Here is a 25,297-nt window from a genome sequence, read left to right as displayed (position 1 = left end):
TTTATTCTGTCTTTGTTTTGCAGTTGTTCAGCACATCAAGAGACATAACATTGTTCTGAAAAGGGAGCTAGGCGAAGGAGCCTTTGGAAAAGTTTTCCTAGCTGAATGCTATAACCTCTGTCCTGAGCAGGATAAGATCTTGGTGGCAGTGAAGGTAAGAGAACATTTGAGAATGTCTCCTGATCCGTGGCCACATTCATGTGTGGAAGTTCCACTTTCTTTTGTGGTATCTTAGTGTCCAATTCAGGAGTAAAATATATTGCTATGGCGATGTGTTTAATTCCTGCACATTTACCTTAATGTACAGCCCAAAGGATACTGGAAGTACATTTCACTGTCAGAGGTACTCAGGAACAGCCAGCCAGTCCAAATGATGGAGTTAACTCTGCACTACTTTTCTAACAAAGAGGGGCAAACCATTCCACAGTGAAATCTTGGAGAGTCAAACATGTTTTCTTAGATTGCTTGGGGTTTGTGATACTACCAGCTGGGGCTTGTTGTCCAATAGAAGGTAGACATGTTGACTTTGTGTTCCTCTTAGTCTCTATTACACTGAGTATTAGGCCTTATCTGTCCCTCTCAAATGTTTCTAGAGATTTAAGATTATATATATATATATATATATGTACATATATAGACATATATCACAGGTAGGATATCATTTTCTGAGGATTCTACCACTCTAGCAGACATAAGCTTCCTCCTACATGTTCCCATGAATTCAAAAAGGAAAGCTGTTTTTCTTTAAGATAAACAATAACACTGAAAGAAAGAAAATTGTCATTTTCTAACATACAAGGTTTAACAAAGCTTTCTAACACAAAAGGTTTAACAAAACCAGCACAAAGGACTTTGCAATATATGTTAAGCACTTAAAAAAAAGAAGATTATAAAATGAAATAGGTCATGAAATAAATAGTGGCAAGACTATCCAAGAAAGTTTAATTTTTTGGCTTTATATGCAATTTTTTTCATTGTATTTTATGCCTGTCAAAAAGGTACCATTCATGAATGATATTTCTTTAAAACTCAGATGCATGTTCCACTCTTGCTGTACTTAGCACTAAGTTAACTAAGTATTTACATATGAACAACCAAGAAAAGAGATAAAATTACTTTTGTACTTACCCTTGCAAGTTTAATAGTTTCATGGAAGTTCATCCAAGTAGGAATAAAACTATATGTTTTCTTTCTTTGTCACTTGAAAGAAACTAACTCAAATGGTAGAGAAGGTACTTATGAGCTACATTTTTTGAAAAATAAAGCCTAGACTTTTCTAGAGATGATAAATCACATGAATACCCTGCCCTCACTATGGAGAAATAGATGGGAGATGGAGAAAGAGAAGGAGAAGAACAAGCGAGATCTTTGCAAGTGATGAGGTCAAAGTGAGATTCCCACACTGATGCTGGAAATGTTCAGTTTCCGCTATTGCAATTATTTCTTCTTTTATTTACTGGAAATGTTTGATTATTGTTATTTTTTCAGTACACAATATCCAAAACAATTAGCAGTGCTATATTTACAATCTTTGCTTTCTTCATCTGTTCTTTTATATCACATTTTGATAAATGAGATCAAAGTGGTTTTATGTATACAAATTGATAGACTCTAGTCCAGGTCTAGCATGTATTGTAGACATAGAAAATAATGACCCTGGGTTCCTAGTTTAGAGGTCAGCCCGGAAGCAAAAATCAAGCTTTCGGACTCTGAATTCACTTCATCATGGCCCAAGTATGACTCATTAAGTGTTAGAAATTTCTGGAAGACTAGAGAATTCTAGATTACAGTGTGAGAGTAGCTGAGACACCTCAGATAGGTATAGAGAATGTTCCAACGAGTTTCTCTGTGAGTTTAGACTTTCATCTTAGTGCTATTCCTTATTCTTTGCCTATTTCTCTGTATTTCTGGAAATTCTCTTAAGGAGAAGATGTTGCCAACTAAATCTAAGGCATCTTCAATCTTTATGTTCAATTTCCATCTGACAAAAATGCTAAAACAGACCTGCTGAGCTTATATTACTAACAATGAAGGGTGACAACATTTATCTCCTAGTTTCTGAGCCAGTCTTTAAAAACAAGAGTTGATAGGCTCCACTGGTTCATAATATTATCTTAGCTGATTTTAAGTCTGAGATCTGAGGATCACGGTTAGGCAGCTTAGGCAGGAAAGTACATCAGATTCTTGTCTCCAATTAACCAACAAAAAGCTGAAAGTGAATGTGTGACTCAAGTGACGGTGTGCCAGCCTTGAGTGAAAAAGCAGAGGGACAATTCATAGGTTCTGAGTTCAAGCTCAAGCCCTAGAACCAGCATACACACACACACACACACACACACACACACACACACACACACACACACACACACACACACACACACACACACACACACACACACACACACGAAGTTGCCATTCTTCCTACTTGCTCCCTCCTACTTGTTCTTCTGTTTAGTTCTATCTCCCAATCATAATTGTCATGGAGATTCTCTTATTTTAAATCCCAACTGCAGTTGTAATCCTACATTTAACCATACCCAATGCCTAGTTTTTATATCCATCCTAGCTTTGCCAAATAAGATTTTATAAATTAGTGGTCAATGGTAAGTGTTTTGAAACAATAATGCTGCAGAAAGAAAGAAAAGAAGGAAGGAAGGAAGGAAGGAAGGAAGGAAGGAAGGAAGGAAGGAAGGAAGGAAGGAAGGAAGGAAGGAAGGAAGGGAGGGAGGGAGGGAGGGAGGGAAGAGGGAAGGAAGGAAGGAAAGAAGGAGGGAAGGAAGGAAATAAAGCATTAGATTCTTAATCAAATCTTGACATCCTTTTTTAGTCGCTTTGAAATTCAAGTAAACATGTTATCCTGGATAGAATAGACAAAGAGTCTGCAAAGTGGAAATTCACACTAACTGCATGGCTTCAAATCCAAGAATTCTCATCCTGTTGACCTTGAGTATGAATGTTTATTGAAATCAGAGATTTTGCTGATGGTAACTAGAATAACTCACGCTTCCCAGAAGATACCCATTTTAGAAGATAGCCTCTGTAATTCAGAGGTTCTGAGTTCATCCACACTCATGATAATTTGAATATTCCATGAGGTCCATGGTGAAATGGACCAGACACACACATGGATCTTTCACAGAACTCCCTCTCTCCAGTCCAATATGTTCATTTTCAAGGCTCTGGGCCAGTTGAAAGTTTTTTTCAAAAATTAAAGGACCTTGGGAGGAAAATGTCTGTAGTTCAGCCCTGACCACAATAAACACACATATTTAAGGAATGAAAAAACTGAACACCGCTTTCTGCTCAGTCTCTCACCACTGCAGAGTGGATGTTGGGTTTCTCCTCTTCCATTGGAGGCATCCAGGGATGTTTGACAGCCTTTCTGCTGTTGCCTAGCAACTCCTGCAGCATTGATTATGCATGCTAAGAAATAGCAGCTATTGTCCTTTTTTCCTTCTCTAAGGAAGAGCTGACTTTGGTTTGAAACCCAGAGTTTTGGATTCAGATTGACAGATGTCAGATTGCTGTAAATTATGGTGTTAATTCTCCCAAATGATTTAAGAACTTGGGATAAGATGGAAATGGTTCCAAGGCATTGTGGACTTTCAAGGATACACAGGGGCTGGAGCATTCTTCTCCCACTAGAGGTTTTGCTTGTTTGGTTTCAACTGGATTTCCCTTTTAAACATATATATATATATATATATATATATATATATATGTATGTATTTAAATATATATGTATATATGTATACATATATATATATGAGGACATTTGTTTTTTTTCAGTGAAATGGATTTGTCAGCCATTCCCTCCCATTAACACTGAATTAGAAATGAAGCTACCTATGGAAAGAATGAAAAGCAGAGAAATCAGTCTTTGATCAACCGAGTTCCTTTACCTTTAAGTTACTCAATTACCAAGGAAACGCTTCATTGAAGTTTCCCTGCATTAACTGTGGATGCATTAGCTATTTTTGGCTCCATGCTGCCTGCATTTCAATAGCTACAATTCTGACAACATTTCCTTGTGCTATGTATGAATGCAAGCTGATTTTAGTTGTGTTATAGATAGATAGACAGATTGATATTGATATATATGATATATATGTATATATATATGCTGTCTGTTTAGTAGGATTTATGGCCTCTCTTCCCTTATACCACTCACACAGGTATGTTTCTGAGAGAGAGAGAGAGAGAGAGAGAGAGAGAGAGAGAGAGAGAGAGAGAGAGAGAGAGAGAGAGAGAGAGAGAGAGAGAGAGAGAGAGAGAGAGAGAGCTAAGACCCAGGGAAGTGAAATAACTATCCCAAGGCGTAATTTAAAGAAATTTATGATGCTTCTTTAACTTCTACCTTGACAAAATTTAAAATGGCAATATCTGAATTCAGCATTTTCTTTGGGATTCAACTTTTAAAGCTTACTTTTCATGTTTCTGAATTCCTTTTTGCCAAAAGAGGAAATAGTGGTATTTTTCTCCACTAAGGGGTTTGGAAAAGTTAACTGGTAACTCCTCAGCAAGAGACAGGTCCAAAGCAGGACCTAGCATGTTATTGCTGTTCCCCTGGTAGATGGCCTTCACTTAGCCCACTGGTCCAGGCAACTGGATGAGAGCTCACCTGCCAGTTCTCAGCTCAAGTTGCTTCTTTAGATGACTTCCCTTTGCTTGTCCGTCCAACGACATCAGACCTCCATGTTATATGCCTTTAAAGGTATTTGCATTTGTTCTTTATGCATTTGTCAAGGTTTTCAAAGTATATATGTATGTGTGGGATAGTTAATGAAGGACACTGAAAGTCTGTCTTCTCTTTTAGAATGGTATATTCTCCAGGGTGAGAGTCTTGCCTTTTAGTACAGCCTAATATGTGGTAACATGCAATAAAAGCTTGTTGAATGATTGAAGGGATGATGGATGATGGATAAATGGATGAACATGCTGATCATAGAAATAATAGTCTTTTAATAGGGTAAAAGAGTTGGCTATTGGCATTTCTAGGCAAGAAAATGATTTTATCAATAGTCATAGCTGAAAGAAATTATGAGGAGGATTATATTAAAATATTTTTAGTAAGCAGTTGTACAAAGAAGCTACAAATTTTATATATCAGATTATGAGTACAACACATTTTGATCAATGCCACCCCTTCCATCCTTCTCCGACATTTCCTCCTCCCCCTCCCCCATTCCTACCTTAAATTTTCATAGTTCAATTTTAATATGCTAGAAATATTTTTCTTTTTAAATTTATTTTTATTGTAAAGGTGATGTACAGAGGGGTTACAGTTACAGAGGTAAGATAATGAGTACATTTCTTTTCCAATAATGTCACCTCTTCCCTCATTTCCCCCCAATTTTTCCCTCCTGAACCCCTCCCCCCCAAGTTGTATAGTTCATTTTCCACATAATGTCTAGTGAGTATCACTGCTGAATTAGTTTACCCTTTATTCCATTAGTTTATTTTATTTTCCTTTCTTTGTTTGGTGCTGGTCTTAGGTCTTGAGCTCAAGTCCTGGGCATTGTTCCTGGGCGTTTTTTGGTTTTGTTTTGTTTCTTGCTCAGGGCTAGTGCTCAACCACTGGGACCACAGCTCCACCTCCATTTTTTTTTGATGGTTAATTGGAGAAAGGAGTCTCACAGATTTTCCTGCCTGGGCTGGCTTTGAACAGTGATCCTCATATCTCAGCCTCCTGAGTAGCTAGGATTATAGGTGTGAGCCCTCAACACCCAGCTAAGTAAGAAATAATTTTTTTTTAATGATTGAGTAACTACATAGATATAGGTACTTATCATCTTTAGCTCAGTGTCCAGATTTTGCCAATATGAAAACAGGAATCCAGACATTACTGACCCGTGCAAGGTGATATACCTCAAATGAGGTCATTTGCTGTCAGAACTGGGACTCAAAGTCAATCCAGTGTTCATTGTACACCACATTTTCACTTATTGAATTTTACATATGCTCTGGCAAACCAAATTGAGGAAATTCAACACAATGTCACTGATCAAATAATATAAAGAAGTATGTTAGTTATGCTTATTTGTATGCAAGGATGAGAAGCACTTTCATATTTTCCCAAGTAGAAATTTAATTCAAGGGAATAAGTGGAAATAGGAAAAACTGATTCCTGAGGGAGAGTTTTGACCTCAGGGAAATGCCAGCAAAACCTCATAATCAGCTTTCCTGAAAAGAATAATATAATGTTTATTAGAAACCCAACTCAAATTAGTTTGAACACAAAAGAAAATTTATTAGCTCCTAGAAATCTACCTTACTTGAAATTCTAGCCACTCTTATCCTAGCTGTAGGCACTGTTGGATCTAGAGAATTAACAGTTCTCTATCTCTGTCTCTGTCTCTCTGTCTCTTTCTCGCTCTCTCCCACTTTCTCACTCTGCCTTTTTCTCTTTCTTTTTTGCTTATATTTTTATTGCTTGACTCTGTATCTTCTATATTGGCTTCATTCACAGAAAATTCTATCCACACTATGGAAAAGACTTTTATCTTGAAGCCAGGCACCAGTGGCTCATGTCTGTAATCCTAGCTAATCAGGAAGCTGAGATTAGCAGGATTGCAGTTACAAAGAGAGCCTGGGCATAGAAGTCCACAAGACACTATCTCCAATATAATCAGCAAACAAGTAATGTTGGAGGCTACAAAATTGGCTTAATGGTAGAGTGCTTGCTTTGCATGTATAAGGCCCTGGGTTCGATTCCTTAGTACCACATAAGCAGAAAAAGCCAGAAGTGGTACTGTGGCTCAAGTGGTAGAGTGCTAGCCTAGAGCTAAAGAGCTCAGAGACAGTGCCCAGGCCCAGAGTTCAGGCCCCCGACCGGCAAAATAATAATAATAATAATAATAATGTTAGAGGATTTATTTAATTGGTCAATTATAGCAGGTTTAAGGTCCTGAGTTCAAACTATAGTTTCATCCATATATAAAGGCATGCATACATACTAGACTTTCATCTTTGAAACCCAAAAGATAAAGAGCCATATTTCCCAATCATTAGATAAAATTGCAAGATTTGAATTCTATTGGTTTGTGATGGGTTTCATCACTGTGCTCTATAGTCAGAAGACTGAAATATTCTGATTCCAGATCTGGGCTCCATGCCTACCTCTAGAAATGGAAGATTAGAACAGTTCTACTCAACACACATGGCCCAGATATATACAAGTATTAACTCCCTGCAAGAATATTCGAGATATCACAGACTAAAGCATGGGGAAAGATATCTGACAGAAAAAAGGAAAGATTTACCAACTCCCAAGCAACTGAAGGGTAGCTTGATCTCACTGTGTCTAGAATAGTTGGAATCTAAACGCTCATTTGGGATCTGAGATAGCCCTTGTGGTATCTCTTGTTTATTTTCTTGGCAGGAAACCCTAGGGATTATCCTCTGGGCTTTCCTGCTAATGTATTGCAGCTGTCTCTTGAGTCTGCTATTTTCCTAATATTTGGCTGTTCCTTCCACACCAACTACTGCTCACACTGTCTCTATGACTCAGATTCTGATTTCTCAACAAGGGAAATACGGTGGCTCCAATTGTCCCAGTGGGTCATCTGTAACTTCATGCTGGGCCACCTGTCTTCAATCCAGTCATCCAAGGTGGTCATATGGTATTGAAGATTCCACCGTCAAGAAAATAACTAAGCAGAAGGCACATATCTCAGACTATATATGAGACTGAAAAGGGAAGGGCATTCTCTCCAATTATAGAATAGTACAGAAAAAAAATTCATACATGAGCAAATAACAAGAGTTCACTGTGTCTACTGCTCTACCTCAGCAAGTTTATTTCTAAGATGCTGGTTCTTTTCTTTCCTTCTTTCTCCCAAATGCAAATCAGCAACTTAGTTTGTTTATCTAGATTCTTTCTAGAGTTCCTCCCTGTCCCTGTGCTTACTTTAAACTTTTCCATTTTACACCAACACATGAAATGCTTGTGTCTACAAAATGGAAATTGAAAAAAAGAAGAGTGTATTTAGAAACATTTTAAATTCATCAATATTGCTCTAAAAGTAGTTTGTGTATTTAGCAGAGTGAATACTGTGAAAGCACTGATTATTGATTCTACCTTTACAAGGTTCTTGAAGCAAAATTGTAGAACATATAATGATATTTTGTGAAAAGACTTGATCATCGTTATTGTTCACGTATTGTTTAATAGATTTCTTTTGTTCTTTGAGTGTGGGTGCAGTATTCCCATGTGTTTGTGTGTGTGTGTGTGTGTGTGTGTGTGTGTGTGTGTGTGTGTGTGTGTGGTCCTTTCTTGTAGGATTCCCTCCCACACATGGATTAGTTAGGCCCCAAAAATTAAGCTGCTTCATTCATATTCCTTTCTCAGTAACTTCAACTTTTAACCTTTGATCATGGATCTGTTTTCTGTCTCATTTATCTCTTTGGTGAGCCCCTTTGCTGGTTTATCTCATTTTTTTTCTAGTAAACAAAAACCAAAATAGAATATTGATCACCAGGGTTGGAGTCTGTTCAGCTCAAGGAGAACTTTCCTGCATTAAACATAGCTTGAGGATGTGTTTCAGACCTTTGTATCTTTGGGACATATGTACTGAAATGATTGTACTCCTTTTAATTTACTTTAACATGATTGACTGATCCATAATCAAGTCAGTATCCTGGACTATAGGCATCTTCATTGTCTAATGAAACAGACAACTTCTTGCCAATACATTTAAAACTTATAAAAATGTTTCAGTTGTCCACACTAGAGATCAACTTCTGATTTTTTCTTTCTACTCACAATTTCTCTAATACAATATTCATTAGAAATTAGTTTCCTGTTTTCCAAAGACTTAACATTTTTCTAGCGTGCATCTTGATGTAATATGCAAGCTTAAGCCATCAATTTTATCCACCAAATTACTGCAAGTATTTTAAAGTGCATGAATTAGAACTTCCCTTCATGTTTCCCTTTGGGTGGTCGACTTGTTAGAGCTGAGCCCTAAGAGCCAGCACGGCTGTGAGCATAAAGATAGTAGCAATCAACACCCTGGCTATGAATCTTGTATTTGAGACTGTCACTTGGTACATAATTAAATTCCTTTCAAAGGCCAGTTACACACAATTAACTGAGTTGACATACACATGGTATTAACTTCCAGCACAGAGACAGAACCATTTTAGTGCCTTTGATTATTATCATCTTCATGCAATTTACTTAGTTTTTCTTTTTCTAGAGATGCTGGGAGCTATTGCAAGTATATTGCATTATACTTGCTAAGATTTTATTCCTATCAAGTTATTTCTTTCTCCATGTTCATTAAAACATATTCTTCCAAAGTTCACTTGATGAACTGATAGATATTCCTTCTGCATTTGCTTTTAGGGAAGAAACTATCAGAAAGATTTTGACTCAGGTTTATTCTAAATGCTTGGTCAATCATTGCCTGTAACAACCCCATAAGAAAGATGTCTGCCTTAGTTCTATTTCAACCTTATATTTTAGAATAGTTTCCAACCTTTTCCAGACAGGTTTACCTATTCATAGCCTACAGAAGTGGCTTTTGTAAAATAGCCCTATCCAATAAAAAGATAATATGAACCATAAACCTAAGCCATATTTATAATATTGAATTTTCTAGTATGTATATTAAGAAAGTAAAAAGAAACAGATGAAACTTATTCATGTAGCTTATTTTGTTTAACATATCTATAACATCATTTCAAAATATTATTAATATAAAATATTAATGAGATTCTAATGATTTTTGTTCATATCCAGTTTCTAAAATCTGGTGTGTAATTTTCAACCGATGTACATCTTAGTTTGGAAAAATCCACAGTTCAAGTGATAGTTAGTGACATGTGGCTGATGACAGGCATCTTGGAAAGTATGTACTTAGAAGGCATCAAGAGATGTGAACCAAATGATCCTGACCCAGACAAACTCTGGCAAATTAATACTTTCTCAAACTCTCAGTTTGAGAGTTTATTCATTTCCAAATTTTAAACAATCTGCTGTAGACTGGCCATAGGAAGTTCTAATATCTTCTATATTTTGTCTTTCATATTAATGAAGAAATTCTGCTCATAGGGTCTCTAATGCATGATATAAATTTAAGATCAGTGTAATAAAAAGACACAATTTATACTTTGAAAAGATGATCTTTTTTGTGACTTACAATATCCGATCACAGTGATATTTCAGATAAATCCTCTTGCCTCCTAACTAGCTTCCTATTTGCCTTAACACTTTTACTATTTCATTTCAGATGAATCCTGGTTTCCCTTTTTGCCTCTTCTTTCTTGTATTTCATCTTCATTATTTCTCATTTATGTGCTGACCTGTGTCTTATGTCACTCCAGTTTTCCAACTCTGAATGAATATCTACTTAAAGTAATACCTTGTTGTGCCTCTGAATGAGACTTCTCCTTGAAATACTTCTTCAAGAAAGGATGGCAGGTGTGAAGTATCAGGAATTGAACCTATGAGGTAGACAGTAGGAATAAGAAAATAGCAATGCTCAGTGATTGGGCAAATATGCCTGTCAAAATGCAACTTGAGTAGAAGGAATTGTCAGGGAGGTAAGCTGACACCCATATTCATGGCCTCTGTTCATTGCCAAGGAACTCAGAAGCTAGCCAAGCTTCGTATAATTGAGTAAGGCGACAATCAGCCATGGTACTAAAACAGAGATGATATTTATAAATAAGGTTGATGGCAAGATTTTCCAACTTCTGATTGCTGTCTGGCTATGGTTCCACCCTTAGAAAAATTCTGTCCTTACTGTGCCAAATTCAGAAGATGATTTTGCCCAAGTTGTTACCACCATATTTTCTGAATCTCTTAAAATAGAATTGAATCATAATTTCACAAAGGGACCCAACATGCAAAAATGGATGGGCATACAGGATGAGGCCAGGCTTGTGAGATGCATTTGTCCCATGAATAGTAAAACTTCCCTTAAATCCAAAAATTTACTGAAGCACAACTTTTAACATTATACTAACTCAGAGTGGGCTCTTTTCCATTGTATTTTGCTTTGGGAACATGGAAATACTAAATTCGTGTTAACTTTTTCAGGTCAGTACACCCAGAAAGAAATTCTTTCCTCCCTCACATTCCTGCTCTTCCTCTTTCTCTATCTTCCTCCCTCTATTCTTTATCTATGTGACTCTCTCTCTTTGTTTCTCTGTACATCTTCTTCTCTCCCCATCTCTGTTTCTCTCTGTATCTTCCTTTTTCTGTCTCTCTCAGGCAGAGAAGAGAGAGAGAGAGAGAGAGAGAGAGAGAGAGAGAGAGAGAGAGAGAGAGAGAAAGAGAGAGAGAGAGAGAGAGAGAGAGAGAGAGGTGAGAGAGAGTGAGAATCTAGCATTCTTGAACCAATATTCCATAGTTAAAACTTGAGTGCAAAGATGGTATGCAGAATTTGTTCATGCCTGTAATAATGACCTAAAATGATGAGCACGTTTTCCACAGGAAATAAAAGCAAAGTTAAAGACAAGATAAGGCTTTAAAACAAAGACTGTATTGCAAATCCAGTACATCTCTCCATAGAGATAAGATCTCTGGGGGAAAAAATGTGAGCCAAGGGCTGGACTCCATGTACAGATTGATACTTCCTGGAACTTAGACTGATACCCGGGGAGAGGTACAAGCTCCCCAGAGGCACCCCCTATGCCTAGGATTGATCCTTGTGATTATCCATGCATCTTTTGTCCTCTCTGGACCCTTTTGTGAGCAAACTTAATGTAGGAAATCTTGTTTCAAATTCAAATCACACAGTAAAAACCCTGAGAGGCATCCCAACTCGTAGTGCCACCTACCATCCTTCTAGGGTCCCTAGAAAAGTGTAAAATATTTCTGCTCTCCTTCTATAGTGGAGAAAAGCAGAATTGGAGCTTGATTGGATGCAATCAGGATTTGAACCTGAATCTGTGTATGTGTGTGTGTGTGTGTGTGTGTGTGTGTGTGTGTGTGTGTTCCAGTCCTGGGGCTTGAACTCAGGGCCTGGCGCTATTCCTGAGCCTCTTTTGCTCTAGCACTCTACCACTTGAGCCACAGCTCCACTTCTGGCTTTTTTGTTGGTTAATTTGGAGATGAATCTCACAAGCTTTCCTGTTGGGCTGGATTCAAATCTCAATCCTCATATCTCAGCCTCCCTAGTAGCTAGAATTTCAAGCATGAGCCACAGGTGCCTGATCTGAACCTAAGTCTTTTAATTCTAAGTTAGAATTCCTTCCACTTGGGTGAGAATTTGTATTTTAACTACCAGAAGAACAGATCAGAGGCCATTTGTCGAGGAGAAAGTGTTTTTCCCAGCCCTCTCAACCTTCTTGGAAGCAGGTTCATCAACTTGCTTTCTCTCCCTGGTCCTTCTCTCATTTCCATTCCTTACATGGGTCCAGATGATCATTCATTTTTCCTTATTTTTCCACTCTGTTACCTAAGCTTTTCCCAGACCTTGTATGTCAGGTTTCTTTAGGTGCTTGGCACTGGATGAAGCAGCAAAAGATACAATTGAACAGGATATGATTCTATTAGCAAAGATAGTAGTGGACACACACACACACACACACACACACACACACACACTCACACACACACACACACACACATCCCAAACCACAATGCAAGTGTGAACAATACTATGAGGTATGGTATTTCTCCATGAGTTCTCCATCCTGGAAGTTAACAGCCTCCATCTCCTACTATTCCATCTCATTGCTTCTCCTGCTATTTTGCCACTGAAAGGTTTAGCAAAACAATACAGTGGGGGAACAAATATGAAAACAACCAAAGACATACTCATGCAAAAAACCAATCTAACAAAAATTGTATAGATTAGAATCTAGAAGTTTAGTCTGGCTCTAATACAACTAAGCCAGGAGACAGAGAACGGGACATGCTCGTCTACTTCACATCCAGGGGAGCAGAGACCCAGACTCAAGTTGTTAGCTACTGTCCATTTTGTTGTTATTAAATGAACAAATGTGCTGTTTCCATGGCAATGGCTATCAAAGCTTTATGGCCTCTCAGAGCACGTGAGGATCTAAATCCGCTCATTTTTCAAGCATAGCCAGTGATGCTTGTAGAGCTACTTCTGAGAACCCACCTGCTAAAGTGAGAATGGTAAATGGCAATTCTAGAATTTGGCTTAAGGAGCCACTGTCTCTGGCCTAATGAAAATGGCAACTACAATTCTATCTCTTTCGGTTAAGTTAACTCTGAGGAGAGAATTTTACATCTTACGAAAGATAGTTAAGAAGAATGCTAGATTCTGAAGAACAAGAAAGAAAGAAAGAAAATAGTAGCTGGAGACTGCGTTCTGATGGCTGTCCTCTATAATCTTAACTAGGCAGGAGGCTAAGATCTGAGGATCACAGTTCAAAGCCAGCCCAAGCTAGAAAATTTCTGTGATGTTTTTCTCCAGTTAGCCAGCAAAAGGCCACAAGTACAGTTGTATCCCAAGTATCAAGTGATAGACTGACTGCCAGCCTTGAGCAAAAAATCTAAGAGACTGTAACCAGGCACTGAGTTCAAACCCTAGTATCAACACACACACACACACACACACACACACACACACACACACACACACACACACACACACACACACGTGGTGTTCTGTAACCTTGCTCTACCTCACTCATATGACTTCTTATGTCTGATATGAGGCTGATCCTGCATCTTCATTAACATTTTCTTATGTAGAAAGTGGCCCTTACATTAATTTGCCTTTAAATCTCATCTTGTGATGGATTTGGTGATAAACTACCCAACACCTTGACCTCAGGAATGAAGGACTTTCTCCATCAGTTGATGGAAAAGTTCTAAGCTGTCTGCCCACTAAAGAGATTCAACAATTCTACTCAAGATGATACTTGCCTCTATAAGTGGCCCCCATCCACTGCCTGATTTATAAAGGTATCTCCCCACTGGCTCACCTCAGGACAGCTCTGCAGTAGGTTCATCCTGTGAAACAGATGAAGCTTCTGTTGAGAAGGCAGCAGCTCGACATTTCCCTCTGCCAAGTCTTTACAATAGGCTGTAATAAATCCCTTACCTGTTTATCCCTCTCTCAGATCTGCTCCTAAGTGGATGTGCACATCCCTGTCTATAGGAGATCTGGGCTGAGAACAATCCCACAGGGAGAGCAGAGTTAAAGCAGCTCCCTGGGAATGACCATGTGGACTTGGCAGGGTTCTTAGATATTGGAGAGTGTTGGATTTTACAGTCACTACAAATGATAGAGGATGATCATGCCTCCATTCTGTTACAGCACAAAACTATAGTGAATGTTTAGTGTTTATATCTGAAATATAACCTTGATAACAACTACTGCAGTCTCTCTGGAGAAGCGATTCACACCCTTGCATGCCATGTCCATCAGGAGTCGTCCCTGATAGACATTTCCCTCATCCTTGACCTTCCATGGGAAGAAATGATTCCCTCTTCTGCTTTCAGTATTTAATATCCATTGCCTTTATCATTCATTCACAAATATCTACTGAATAAAAACTAACATGTATCCTGCATTGTACTGGCCCTGCAAAGGTAAAAAGAGCTTGTAATCTGTGCCAGAGATAAGCAAATCAGCAAAGTTAGAATGCATTGCAGTTAGTGGTATGATAGAGATGACTATGAGGTACATCTAGGTGGGTCATCCAACCTAGTCCAGGGGACACAGGGAATGTGAAAACAATGATGCTTGGCTAGATACCACTTCTCAGAGATGTGATTGTTTAGCTGAATGTTGGAATATTGGTAGATGTTAGCAAGGAATATTGGTTTTTTAATAGTTTTCCAACAAATTATTAGAAACTTAGTGACTTAAAACACAATTTTGGTGGTCCCAAACCAGTTTTACTAAGAAAAGTCAAAATGTCATCATGTGCGGGTCCTTCTGGAAGTTCTGAGGTAGAATCCATTCCCGTGTCTTTTCTAGCCACCAACATCCCTTAGTTTATGGGCCCTTCCTCTATCTTCAAAGCCAGCAGTGTAATATCTTCCTCACTGCTCTAAACTTCTTTTTCTGTCCTCACATCCTTTTGTTATTACAAGGACTCTTGTTTAACACTGAGATCCCAGGGACAATCAAGTTTATAAAAGGTTTTATAAGCAGAGATGATCGGATGAGCTTCAAGATGGAACAGAAACCATGGAAATCATTTGATTCAGACCATGAGTGAAAAGCACAGACTGTAAAACAAGCTTGTGTGTCTAATTCGATGAGAACACACCCATAAATGTGTTTTATAAACTGCAAAGCTCTGTATTCCCACCAGGATTGCTACTCAGTTATTAATGCAAATACTAATTCCTCAGGAATTAGGCTGTTCTCAATCTTTTGTATAATGAATGAGATAAATATCCTTCCTTCTAGAATTCTTAGGACCACTGATAGATTGGTGAAGCAACCTTCTCTTTGTCAGTCATGGGTCTTGAACTCAGGTCCTGAGTGCTATCCCTGAGCTATTTCTCTCAAGGCTAGAGCTCTACCATTTTGAGCCACAGCTCCACTTCCAGCTTTTGTTGTTGTTGTTGTTGTTGTTGTGTTGTTTTATGTGGATGTTTAATTGGAGATAAGAGTCTCATGGACTTTCCTGCCTGGTCTGGCTTTAAACTGTGATCCTTAGATCTCACCCTCCTGTGCTGTAGCTAATGCTGGCATTGCAAAGGTAGAAAAAGTTTGTAATCTATGCCAGAGATAAGCAAATCAGCAAAGTTAGAATGGATTGCAGTTAGTGGTATGATAGAGATGACTATGAGGTGCATCTAAGTGGGTCATCCAACCTAATCCAGGGGATACAGGGAATATGAAAACAATGATGCTTGGCCAGATACCACTTCCCAGAGATGCATCATGAGCCGCTAACACCAAGCTTGCAACCTGCTCTCTGATGTCTTCAGTTTAACAGGTGTTGGTTTCCTCCTTCTGTTCTTCTCCTCCCCAGACACTGAAGGATGCCAGTGACAACGCACGCAAGGACTTCCACCGCGAGGCTGAGCTGCTTACCAATCTCCAGCATGAGCATATTGTCAAGTTCTATGGTGTCTGTGTGGAGGGTGACCCACTCATCATGGTCTTCGAGTATATGAAGCATGGAGACCTCAACAAATTCCTTAGGTACACACAGGAAAGGGTGAAGGGAAGCTGGTTTGAAGAGAAAACAGGACGTCTCAAATCAGACCACACAAAAGCCAGTTCCTGGGAAGGGCAAAAGGCCCACTGGATGTTTCTTTGGAACTGTCTTTCCTGATAACTGCAGTAACATATGCTAAAGAGGGGAACAGAGATGAGGGAAGGTCATAACACTGCTTTTATCTTCCTTATCTGATCACTCTACATAAAGTGATGCTAATGATTCAATCTGAATTACTGGGACATTTTTATATTGTGTGACATACCTTGGAAAGGGGCCTTAGAAGGTCTGTAAGAGTTTGTCTGGTGAATATGAGAAGAATATGTTCAAAGACAAAAAACTGTAAGAGCTCAGGTACCAAAGTCTAGAATCTAAAGTTGCCAGACTATGTAATGGATCAGAAACAAGATAGTAGATAAATAGCTAAAGAGGTCAAGACTGCTAGAATGTCATTTAGACTTTATTTTAAGGACAATCCAGTAATTCAGAAGTCCTACAGTGGTAAGAACAGAACACAAAGAGCAAAATCATCTGTAGAAAGCGTCTGAGACTCCAAGGTCATGCAAAGATGAACAGCTTCAACATAGTGGCTTTCATAGTAGGCAGGATCTCTAGAAGAAAGCAAAGAAGAAAAAAGTGATAGATGCAAAATCGGGTCATGACTATTGATTTATCTGTTTATTTCCTTTTATGCCATTGCTGGGGTTTGGGCCCAGGGCCTGGGCGCTGTCCTTTAGCTTTTTCATTTAAGGCAAGATGCTCTACCACTTAAGCTATACCACTACTCTGAACTTTTTGGTGGTTAATTGGAGACAAAAATTCTCATGGACTTTTCTACCCAGGCTAGCTTGAATTGCAATCTTCTGATCTCTGCCTCCTGAACAGCTAGTATTAGAGGTGCGAGCTACTGCACCTCGTTTTCCATTGGATTATTAAATAAAAATAGCATAACTTGCATTTCTAGCATTGGACTGAATGTGTCTTAGTTCAGTGGTGGCTGAGGTGATGTAAGAAGAGAGACAACTTAGAGTGAGATAACCCTTGAGGGAAGGTAAAGTTGCTTTGGAAAGGCTGGCCTCCAGCAGGGATGAAGTTGAATCTCAGCTCATGTGAACTCAGGGCTAACAGATCAGGGTACCCAAGCAGGCAGAGCGAGAAAGGGATGGCACCAGAGTAAGCTTAGAAGGCTCTTAGAATAAGAGCACACAGTAAGTGTTCAGAAAATAGCAGCTAGGATTCCTCAGGTGAAGTCTATGGTGACCAGGTGATTTCACAAAAAGATGAGAGGACAGCTGAGTTGTCTTAATTCAGGATGGTGGTGAACATTCTGAACATGTCCATTCTAGGGAAAGAAACAGAGCCCTTACATTGATACAAAGGAAATCAAGTGATACCTTTATTTGCATTAGACAGGGCACAAGTGGGAGTGGTACATGTGAGATCAAGAACTAAAGAGTCAGAGCTCCAAGTAGTGGTAGGCAGGAGACATAGGCTCCCCTGGAGGGCGTCTGGATTCTCCATGGTTGACTGCATAGGCTACATGTATCTCCTAGGTGGGTCTCTATCCTAGAGGGCATTCAGTGACCTACTTTGACTTTGAGCTTCTCTAAATCAAGTCTGGTGCAGATATGCTGTTTTCTTTCCAATTTGGCTGTCTCTCAACTCCGAAAGCTTAGCCAGTGTGCTTCATGTGGTAACTTGGTAGAGAGTATAACTTAGGGGAAAAGGGAAAGATACCAGAGGCAGACTGACCACCTTCCTTCATGAGCTTCTTTTTGCTGGCCTATGCATGGGGCTCTAGAGACATCTCAGGAACAAATCTGAGGACTGTAGTAAGAGGAGAGAGCCAGCAACTGTTGCCCCCATTATCCTTCATCTTAGCCACATTCTCCTATATCTTGGCTCAAAGATCCAAACTTCTGTAGAGTGGAAACTTTGGTGTGAGGCCCATACCCAGGCCTCTCTGTCCTCCTCCCCTGTATCTCTTGAGTACTACAGAGAGAGCTATGTACAGAAGTCAGCCCCAGATAGCTTCACACGTTGCTGGAAAGATTCATACATGATGCCACTTAAGTAATGAGTCAGTCTCAGTGAGACTAGAAGAATGAGGAGGGCTGTGCACTGCTGCTTTTAGAAATGTCATCATGTGGTTGGTGCTGTCTGAATCATTTTACTGTCTCTATTCTTGTGGCTGTGCATACTATTTGGTCTCCCTTGCTTGGGATAGGTCTCTATTCTCTGCTTTTCCTATGATCAGATGTGTGAGAAGATTGTAGGTAAGATTGGGGCTATACAGCCAATTCAGGGTATTGAGAAATAATTGTAATGCATTGTCCTACAGCAACATTTTTTTCTCCCATAAGATTGTTGATCTAATTAAATAGCATGAGAGAGGCAACTCTTCATTTTCAGCAAAGCTTTTATTATAAGTGATAAGACAGCTTTTATACTTTGTCTTGTCATATCTACTCATTTCATTTTTTTAAAATATAATTTATTGTTCTTACGAAGATGATGTACGGAGAGGCTGCCATTTCATAGGTCATGTTGTGAATACATTTCTTTTTGGAGACCATGTTACACCTTCATTTTGGACAATGTTCCCCTCCCTGTCTCTGCCTGCAAGTTGCATAGTTCATTTTCCTCATAGTGTCTACTAAGATCTACTCATTTTTTGACTGTTTGTTTGCTTATTTGTTTTCTTTACGGTACTGAGGTTTTAACTCAGGTCCTTGCCCTTGCCAGTCAGGCACTCTGATTTACCACTCGAGCCACTCTCCCAGCCTTGTCTTGTAAGATGTAATATGACAAGAGAAAAAGAAGTTAAATTTGGTTGAAGCCTAGCTGACCTTAGGAGAAACATATCCACCACTCAGATTAGTTGTCTTATCCAAAATGTTTTCCAAAAACTGTAGCACAAGGGGCTGGGAAGGTGGCTCAGTGGTAGAGTGCTTGCCTTGCATGCCTGAGGCCCTGGGTTCGATTCCTCAGCACCACATAAGCAAAAAGAAAAAACCTGGAAGTGGTGCTGTGGCTCAAGTGGTAGAGTGCTAGCCTTGAGCTGAAGAGCTGAGGGACAGCACCCAGGCCCAGAGTTCAGGCCCCATGACCGGACCAAAAACAAACAACAACAACAACAACAACAACAAAAACTGTAGCACAATTAACCCAAATACCTTCACCTAGATGCAATTAAATGCTTTCGTGTGCTCAGATAGTGTGTGTGTGTGTGTGTGTGTGTGTGTGTGTGTGTGTGTGTGTGTATCTAATAAAAAGAGACAGAGATACGGAGAAATAAGGCGAACAGAAAGAGACAAGAGAGACAGAAAAACAGACAGACAGACAGACAGAAAAAGAGAGACAGAGAACCTGAGCTTCAACTTGATGATGCTTTCAATTTTTTAGCTGCCAGCCACTCCCCAGCCTCCTTTCTGCCTTCTGAAGGAACAGGAGCTCCGTTCCTACTTGGTGTCCTGCACAGGGTGTGGGGCAATTGGAAACTTGCCCTGCTTTTTTTTAGAGCCTACTAAGCTCTGGAAGCAAGATGTTTACCATGCCAAAAATCAGATTCCCAGGTGCAATAATGCATTTCAAGGACAAGCTGTCCTCTCTCTGGGAGGAGACCTAGCACGGAGCTGCCAGAAAAGGTCCCCAAGTGTCCATGGCACTGTCTGATAAAGACAGATGTCTTTTTTCATCTCCCTTTAGGTTTTTTAATTCCTCCAAAAGCATATACTGCACCCAGCATGGTCAGGACTTATTCTAAGTGGAACAGGAATTGAGGGAGGAAGGAAACAATTCACAAATTTTCCTCTTAAAATGACTCTAGAGTTTCCTTTAAATGAGGGGAAAAGCACACAAGTATTTTTGTGGCATTATCAGCCAAAGTTTGAGTATTTCTAAGCACTTTACATACTTTAACTTGCATAAACATAATAAAGAGTTCTTGCCATCAATCCCATACTAGAGTTACATTGAGTCACACAGAAAGTGACCAAGCTGGGACGCAATCCATCAGCCCCTGACTGCAAAGCCCACCCTCTGTCTATTTAACAACTCCGCAAGCCTACTTGTTGTTAAACAAGGAGACAGTGACAGGTACAGGGGTGCAAGTGGAAAAGAGAAGTAACTTCTAAAACCCAGTACAGTAGTTAACTATGGCTAACAACAACTATACATTTCAGAATCGCTAGTAGAGAAGATTGTGAATGTTCTCAACACAAAGAAATTATGACTTGTGTGTTTTTTTTTAAGATAGATATTTCAGGATGCTGGTGACTCATATCTATAATCCTAGCTACTCAGGAGGCTGAGCTCTGAGGATTGTGGTTCAAAGCCAGCCGGAAGAAGATGATCATGAGATTATTATCTCCAATTAACCACCAAAAATCTGAAAGTGGATCTGTGGCTCAAGTATTAGAATGCCAACCTTGAGTAAAATAGCTCAGGGACAGCACTAGTATTGACACAATGGGGATAGATCGATCGATCGATAGATAGATAGATAGATAGATAGATAGATAGATAGATAGATAGATAGATAGATAGATAGATAGATAGACAGATAGATAGACAGATAGACAGACAGACAAACTTCCCTGATCTACTCATTACCTACCATAGACATATATTGGTCACATATTGAGCACATCAGATCCCATGAAAACATACAATTATTATGCACCAACTATTTTTAATTTAAATTTTTTTTCAAGTAACTCATTTTATTTAAAAAGAAAACAGAAGGGAAATAGTAAGCTATAGAAATCCAGAGTCAGTGTAGAGTGATGAATTTGAAGCTACCACTGACACTGGAGACATGATCAATAAGGTTGAGTAGCCTTCACTCTTCCCCAGAACTTGCTGCTTTCTGTGCTGATAGTGTACTGTCAGCCCTTAAAGAATGTTCTGCAAGAAGACAAACACAATTTTTATTTCCAAGGCCTGCAGGAGAAACTAAGCCTGAGATACGATGAATAACATAGTAGCAGAGGCTACCATGCCCTTTTGAGATTCCTCGTAAAACCTTATTCAGAATTCACTTGACTTCCTTTCATGAGGCTTCTGCTCCTGAGAGGCCTCCTCTAATCTATGCATGGTGTTATGAAGTACATTGGGCATCAGAGGGTCACCCACTTTCTGGTGTCTACAGAGTACAAGGCTGGAGGTAGGCTCATGTCCAGTGGTGACTTTTCCCCCTAACTTCAGACTTTCCCACCCTGGAGTCTTTGCTTCTAACAGATACTTAGACTAATCCAGGTTTCTGAGGTTTATCCAACACTTATTCACTTTTTGAGCTAAATATATGCCTTTTGCATTGGCCCAGATTCTCTGGTCCTCATTTCAGATCTTCCCTTAGTGTTTGTGTATTTTGGGGTTCTTGTCTTGGTGCTGAGGTCTCCGTAGAGTTAAGGAATGAAGTGAAAGCAAAGTTGTTCCCCCAAAGGAGATGGCTTCAGGAACATTTAGCTTGGTGGGAAGAGCCAGCCCTTGGATATTTTGGAAAGGAGAACTTGTGTTATTTTCTCTCCATCCTTTTAAAGAGATCTTTTACCTCTGGTTTCCCTAGAAAAGGCCAGTAGGCACTGTACAAACAATCTCAATCCTCCCTCAAATCAGTGCCCTTAGAAAGATGCAGTGACCACCCCCATTTATAAGAAAAGATCTGCCATTTATCTGCAGCCAGACAGCAGACAAATCACATCAGTCATAACACAAAAGTTATGGTAAGATTGGATTAAAATTCAGCTCTGTCACTTGGAGCTTTGGTTCTACTACACATATTACCTGTAGGGACTTTTATTTTCCCCTGGGGCTTGAACTCAGACCCTTGCTAGGATTTTTTTTTTTCAACTCAATGTTGGCACTCTACCATTTGAGCCATATCTACATTGACAGCTTTTTTGCTGTTTGGATTGGAAGAAAGAGTCTCAAGGACTTTCCTACCAGAGCTACCTTCAATTGTAATCCTCAAATCTCAGCCTCCTAAATAGCTAGGATTACAGATGTGAGCCACTGGAACCCAGCAAGGAGGGATTTTGAGCTGAGGAAAGCTTAAAGCATTTCCTTACTACAGTTCCTCAAGAGGCACTTGGGGGCTGGGGTTTGAGAAGGGGTGAAAAGTTTGAGGACTTATCCTATATAAAAAAATAGGATGGTCTTCCCTAGGGAATGGTTAAATCCAGCTATTTAAGACAGAAAGGAGCTAAGAGATCACCCAGAAAAGCTCCATTTGTGTTTCTAACAAGGAAATTGCAGATTATAGAGATGTTAGAAGAGTTCTTAAGATCTATCCTGGCTGGACTCAGAGTCTCCTGAACCCCTCTCCCAGTTCTTGTTTACAAGAATGCAAGATGAAAAGCTTGAAGATAGCATGTTTTGGAAATCCAAGGCAGGGAGGATCTCTGTGGACCAGAGCCATGATGAAAGAGGTTATACTGGTGGGAGGGGAGTGAGGGGCAAGGCAAAATGTTTTAACATGATTTGAGGATGATTCTGGCTTTTATATTTTCAAATACTCATACCGTGCCAGAACCCAACAGTGGAAACCATTCACTTTAAAACTTAAATTCTCTCTATTTCTTTCAAGTGTTTCAAAGTGCATTGAAGGAGGCTTTCCCCTTCTTAATCTCCCTTTTTGAGGAAGCAGCCTTTTGTCCAGATCTCGGCAAAGCCCAACAGCAAGCCTGGCCTTCATTTCTTGCCCTGCAGCGACCCCTCAGGCCATGAGGGGCACTAACCACTATTGTGGTGGCTCAGTGCAGAAATTCCTCTTGTGGGAACTGCCATTGCTGATGGAAGCATCCTAAGACAGGAAGATCTTCCCCTATCTGGAGCACATAAAGTTCTTAGTATGCCTTAAGTCTGACTTACCCAGGTGAATAAGAGAAGAGAATGAAGATTAAAAAAAACTGTAGTCCACCCTTCTAATGTACAAAGAATCAAACTTTCTCCAGCAAAAGAAGGGATGAATTATGATTGAGCAGAGCTGTCGTAGGTGATGGACAGTCCATAGGAACAGAGATGAAGGAGCAATAGAAATGATACCAGATGTCCAGGCTGGAAATACCCTGGATCGTTGCTCAAGTGGGGTGAGGGAGTCAAGGGCAGCTTGAAAGCTACGTGTGGCCACAGGTCAGGGAGTTAGAAGGAGGCCTTGTGGGGAGCCCCACAAGGGAGCTATGACCAGACATCTAGGAAAGCCAACCTCTCCTCATGTGCTTGTTTTACTTTAGTTACCTGCTACTTATCAGTATCAAGGGCTCTGGTCAGTGCCTTAACCCTAGGAAAGTTCTAGAGCTCCCAGTATGTAAGCCTGTCAGTTTAATGGAACATGTGGCAGTTCCCAATTCAGGTACTCCTACATACCCCTGAGAATTCCACATGCTCAGGTGCTCTTGCAGATTTAAGAGTAAACATAGGCCCAGAATTGGTGGTTCACACCTATAATCTTAGCTGCACAGGAGGCTGAGATCTGAGGATCACAGTTTGAAGCCAGCCTGGGCAGGAACACCCATGAGACTTTTATTACCAAGCTGGAAGTAGAGCTGTGGTTCAAGTGGCAGAGTGCCAGCCTTGAACACCAAAGCTCAAGGACAGTTTCCAGATGCCGCGAACTGACCCAAAGCAAAATTTATTTGAAAGAGGGGGGGAAACTGAGTAAAGGAAAAAGACGTGGTTTTCTCTTTATGTTGGTATGGTGGGGGCAAAGGACCCTCTAGTCAAAGAGCTGAGCCTGCAACTGTCATCCTCTTTGCCCTCTCACAGGGCACATGGTCCTGATGCTGTGCTGATGGCTGAGGGAAACCCACCCACGGAGCTGACACAGTCACAGATGCTGCATATCGCCCAGCAGATCGCTGCAGGTATGGTCTACCTGGCGTCCCAGCATTTCGTGCACCGAGACCTAGCAACCCGGAACTGCCTGGTTGGAGAGAACCTACTGGTGAAAATTGGGGACTTTGGGATGTCCCGGGACGTGTACAGCACAGACTACTACAGGGTGAGTAGCTGTTCCAGTGAGGGAGAGCCTTTCTCTCCTCAGACTCATTTGTTTGGGATAATGTCACAAATGATCACAGACTAGGGGAGTTCACTGAAATTTGTTTCTCAAAGATCTGGAGACTGGACATCCAAGATCAAGGCGGTAGTGGGGTTCATTACTTCTAAGTCCTCTCTTTGCTTTGCTTCTCTGATTATTTTCATATATCTATGAACTCCCGATTTCTCTGTATCTCACTGTCCTTTTCTTGTTAAAACAGATTGGACTAGAGCTCACTCTCATGGGCTAATTTTCATCTACAGTTCGCTTTTCAGATATAGTTGCCTTCTGTGTCTAGGGGAAAGCATTCAATGTATAAATTTTAAGGGAATATGGTTCTCATGACATCCTTCCTGCTTTTTTTTATAACTCTCCTGACATGATGTGTGACATCTCTAAGAGAAAATTCATCAGCATGAGAATTTTCAGAGGAGCCCAAGAGTTCTGGAGGACTTCTGGAGGGGTAGTGGTAATGAGGTGATAGGATTTGTGGGGATTACATTAGGCTCTGTGAAATTACACTTCAGGGCTTTGAAGACTGGGAAAAGATGAACTTGTTCGCATACATGATACTCTTTTAGACCTGGGAAGGTTCAAGATACAGCCATTTTGCCTGGAAATGTTGTGGCATTTACCTGGATGGAATGTGGCTGAATCTACTCCTGCCTGCTCCACCTGCCTGCCTGCTGGTCCCTAGCTTAAAATCATGGAAGATGAGGTTACAGGCAGTGATTCAAATCCACTATTACTTAGAATTTGTCCTCTGGGTAAATGGAATCTGTTCATTTACATCTTAGAATTTAGAGATAGAGAAAGGAGACATTTCTGGAAACTTCAAAGTTCAGATAATTAGTATGAAGGTTTGGGGTATTTGGCTTTTTTTTTTTTTTTTTTTTTTGCTATCTCAGATTCTCCATTTGATGCTCTTATTTGAGCAGCTTGACTTTCAAGGGAAGAAGAAGGAAATAGAGGAGAAAGAAACACCATCAGGATGTTTATTCTCTAAGTGGATAAGACCTGCACGTTGACTTCCTTTCTTAATAGAGTAAGGCTGGTGAAGTCTGTGCTTCTGCTGTCCTTTGCTTTTCTCAGAATTGCTTATTCTTGAGAAAGCACCTCCTCAGTTTGTTTCCTATGTGGTGTTTT

The 25,297-nt window shown here is 39.9% G+C and overlaps 1 protein-coding gene across 2 annotated transcripts in view; it reads left to right on the top strand.

Moving 5' to 3' along the window:
* The window catches only part of Ntrk2 (neurotrophic receptor tyrosine kinase 2), a 370,633-nt gene that overhangs the window by 280,239 nt on the left and 65,097 nt on the right, over positions 1-25,297 (top strand). For both annotated transcript variants that reach the window (XM_070035478.1, XM_070035479.1), the window contains 3 exons: positions 24-154; positions 15,922-16,094; positions 23,878-24,112. In XM_070035478.1, the coding sequence (XP_069891579.1) occupies positions 24-154; positions 15,922-16,094; positions 23,878-24,112 (539 nt within the window). The remainder of the gene's footprint in view (positions 1-23; positions 155-15,921; positions 16,095-23,877; positions 24,113-25,297) is intronic.

Source organism: Dipodomys merriami, unplaced genomic scaffold, assembly GCF_024711535.1.
Source record: "Dipodomys merriami isolate MVZ:Mamm:240054 unplaced genomic scaffold, mDipMer1.0.p SCAF_26, whole genome shotgun sequence".
Classification (NCBI taxonomy): Eukaryota; Metazoa; Chordata; class Mammalia; order Rodentia; family Heteromyidae; genus Dipodomys; species Dipodomys merriami.
The sequence above is the reverse complement of the archived record's forward strand: the minus strand, read 5'-3'. Positions and strand labels throughout refer to the sequence as shown.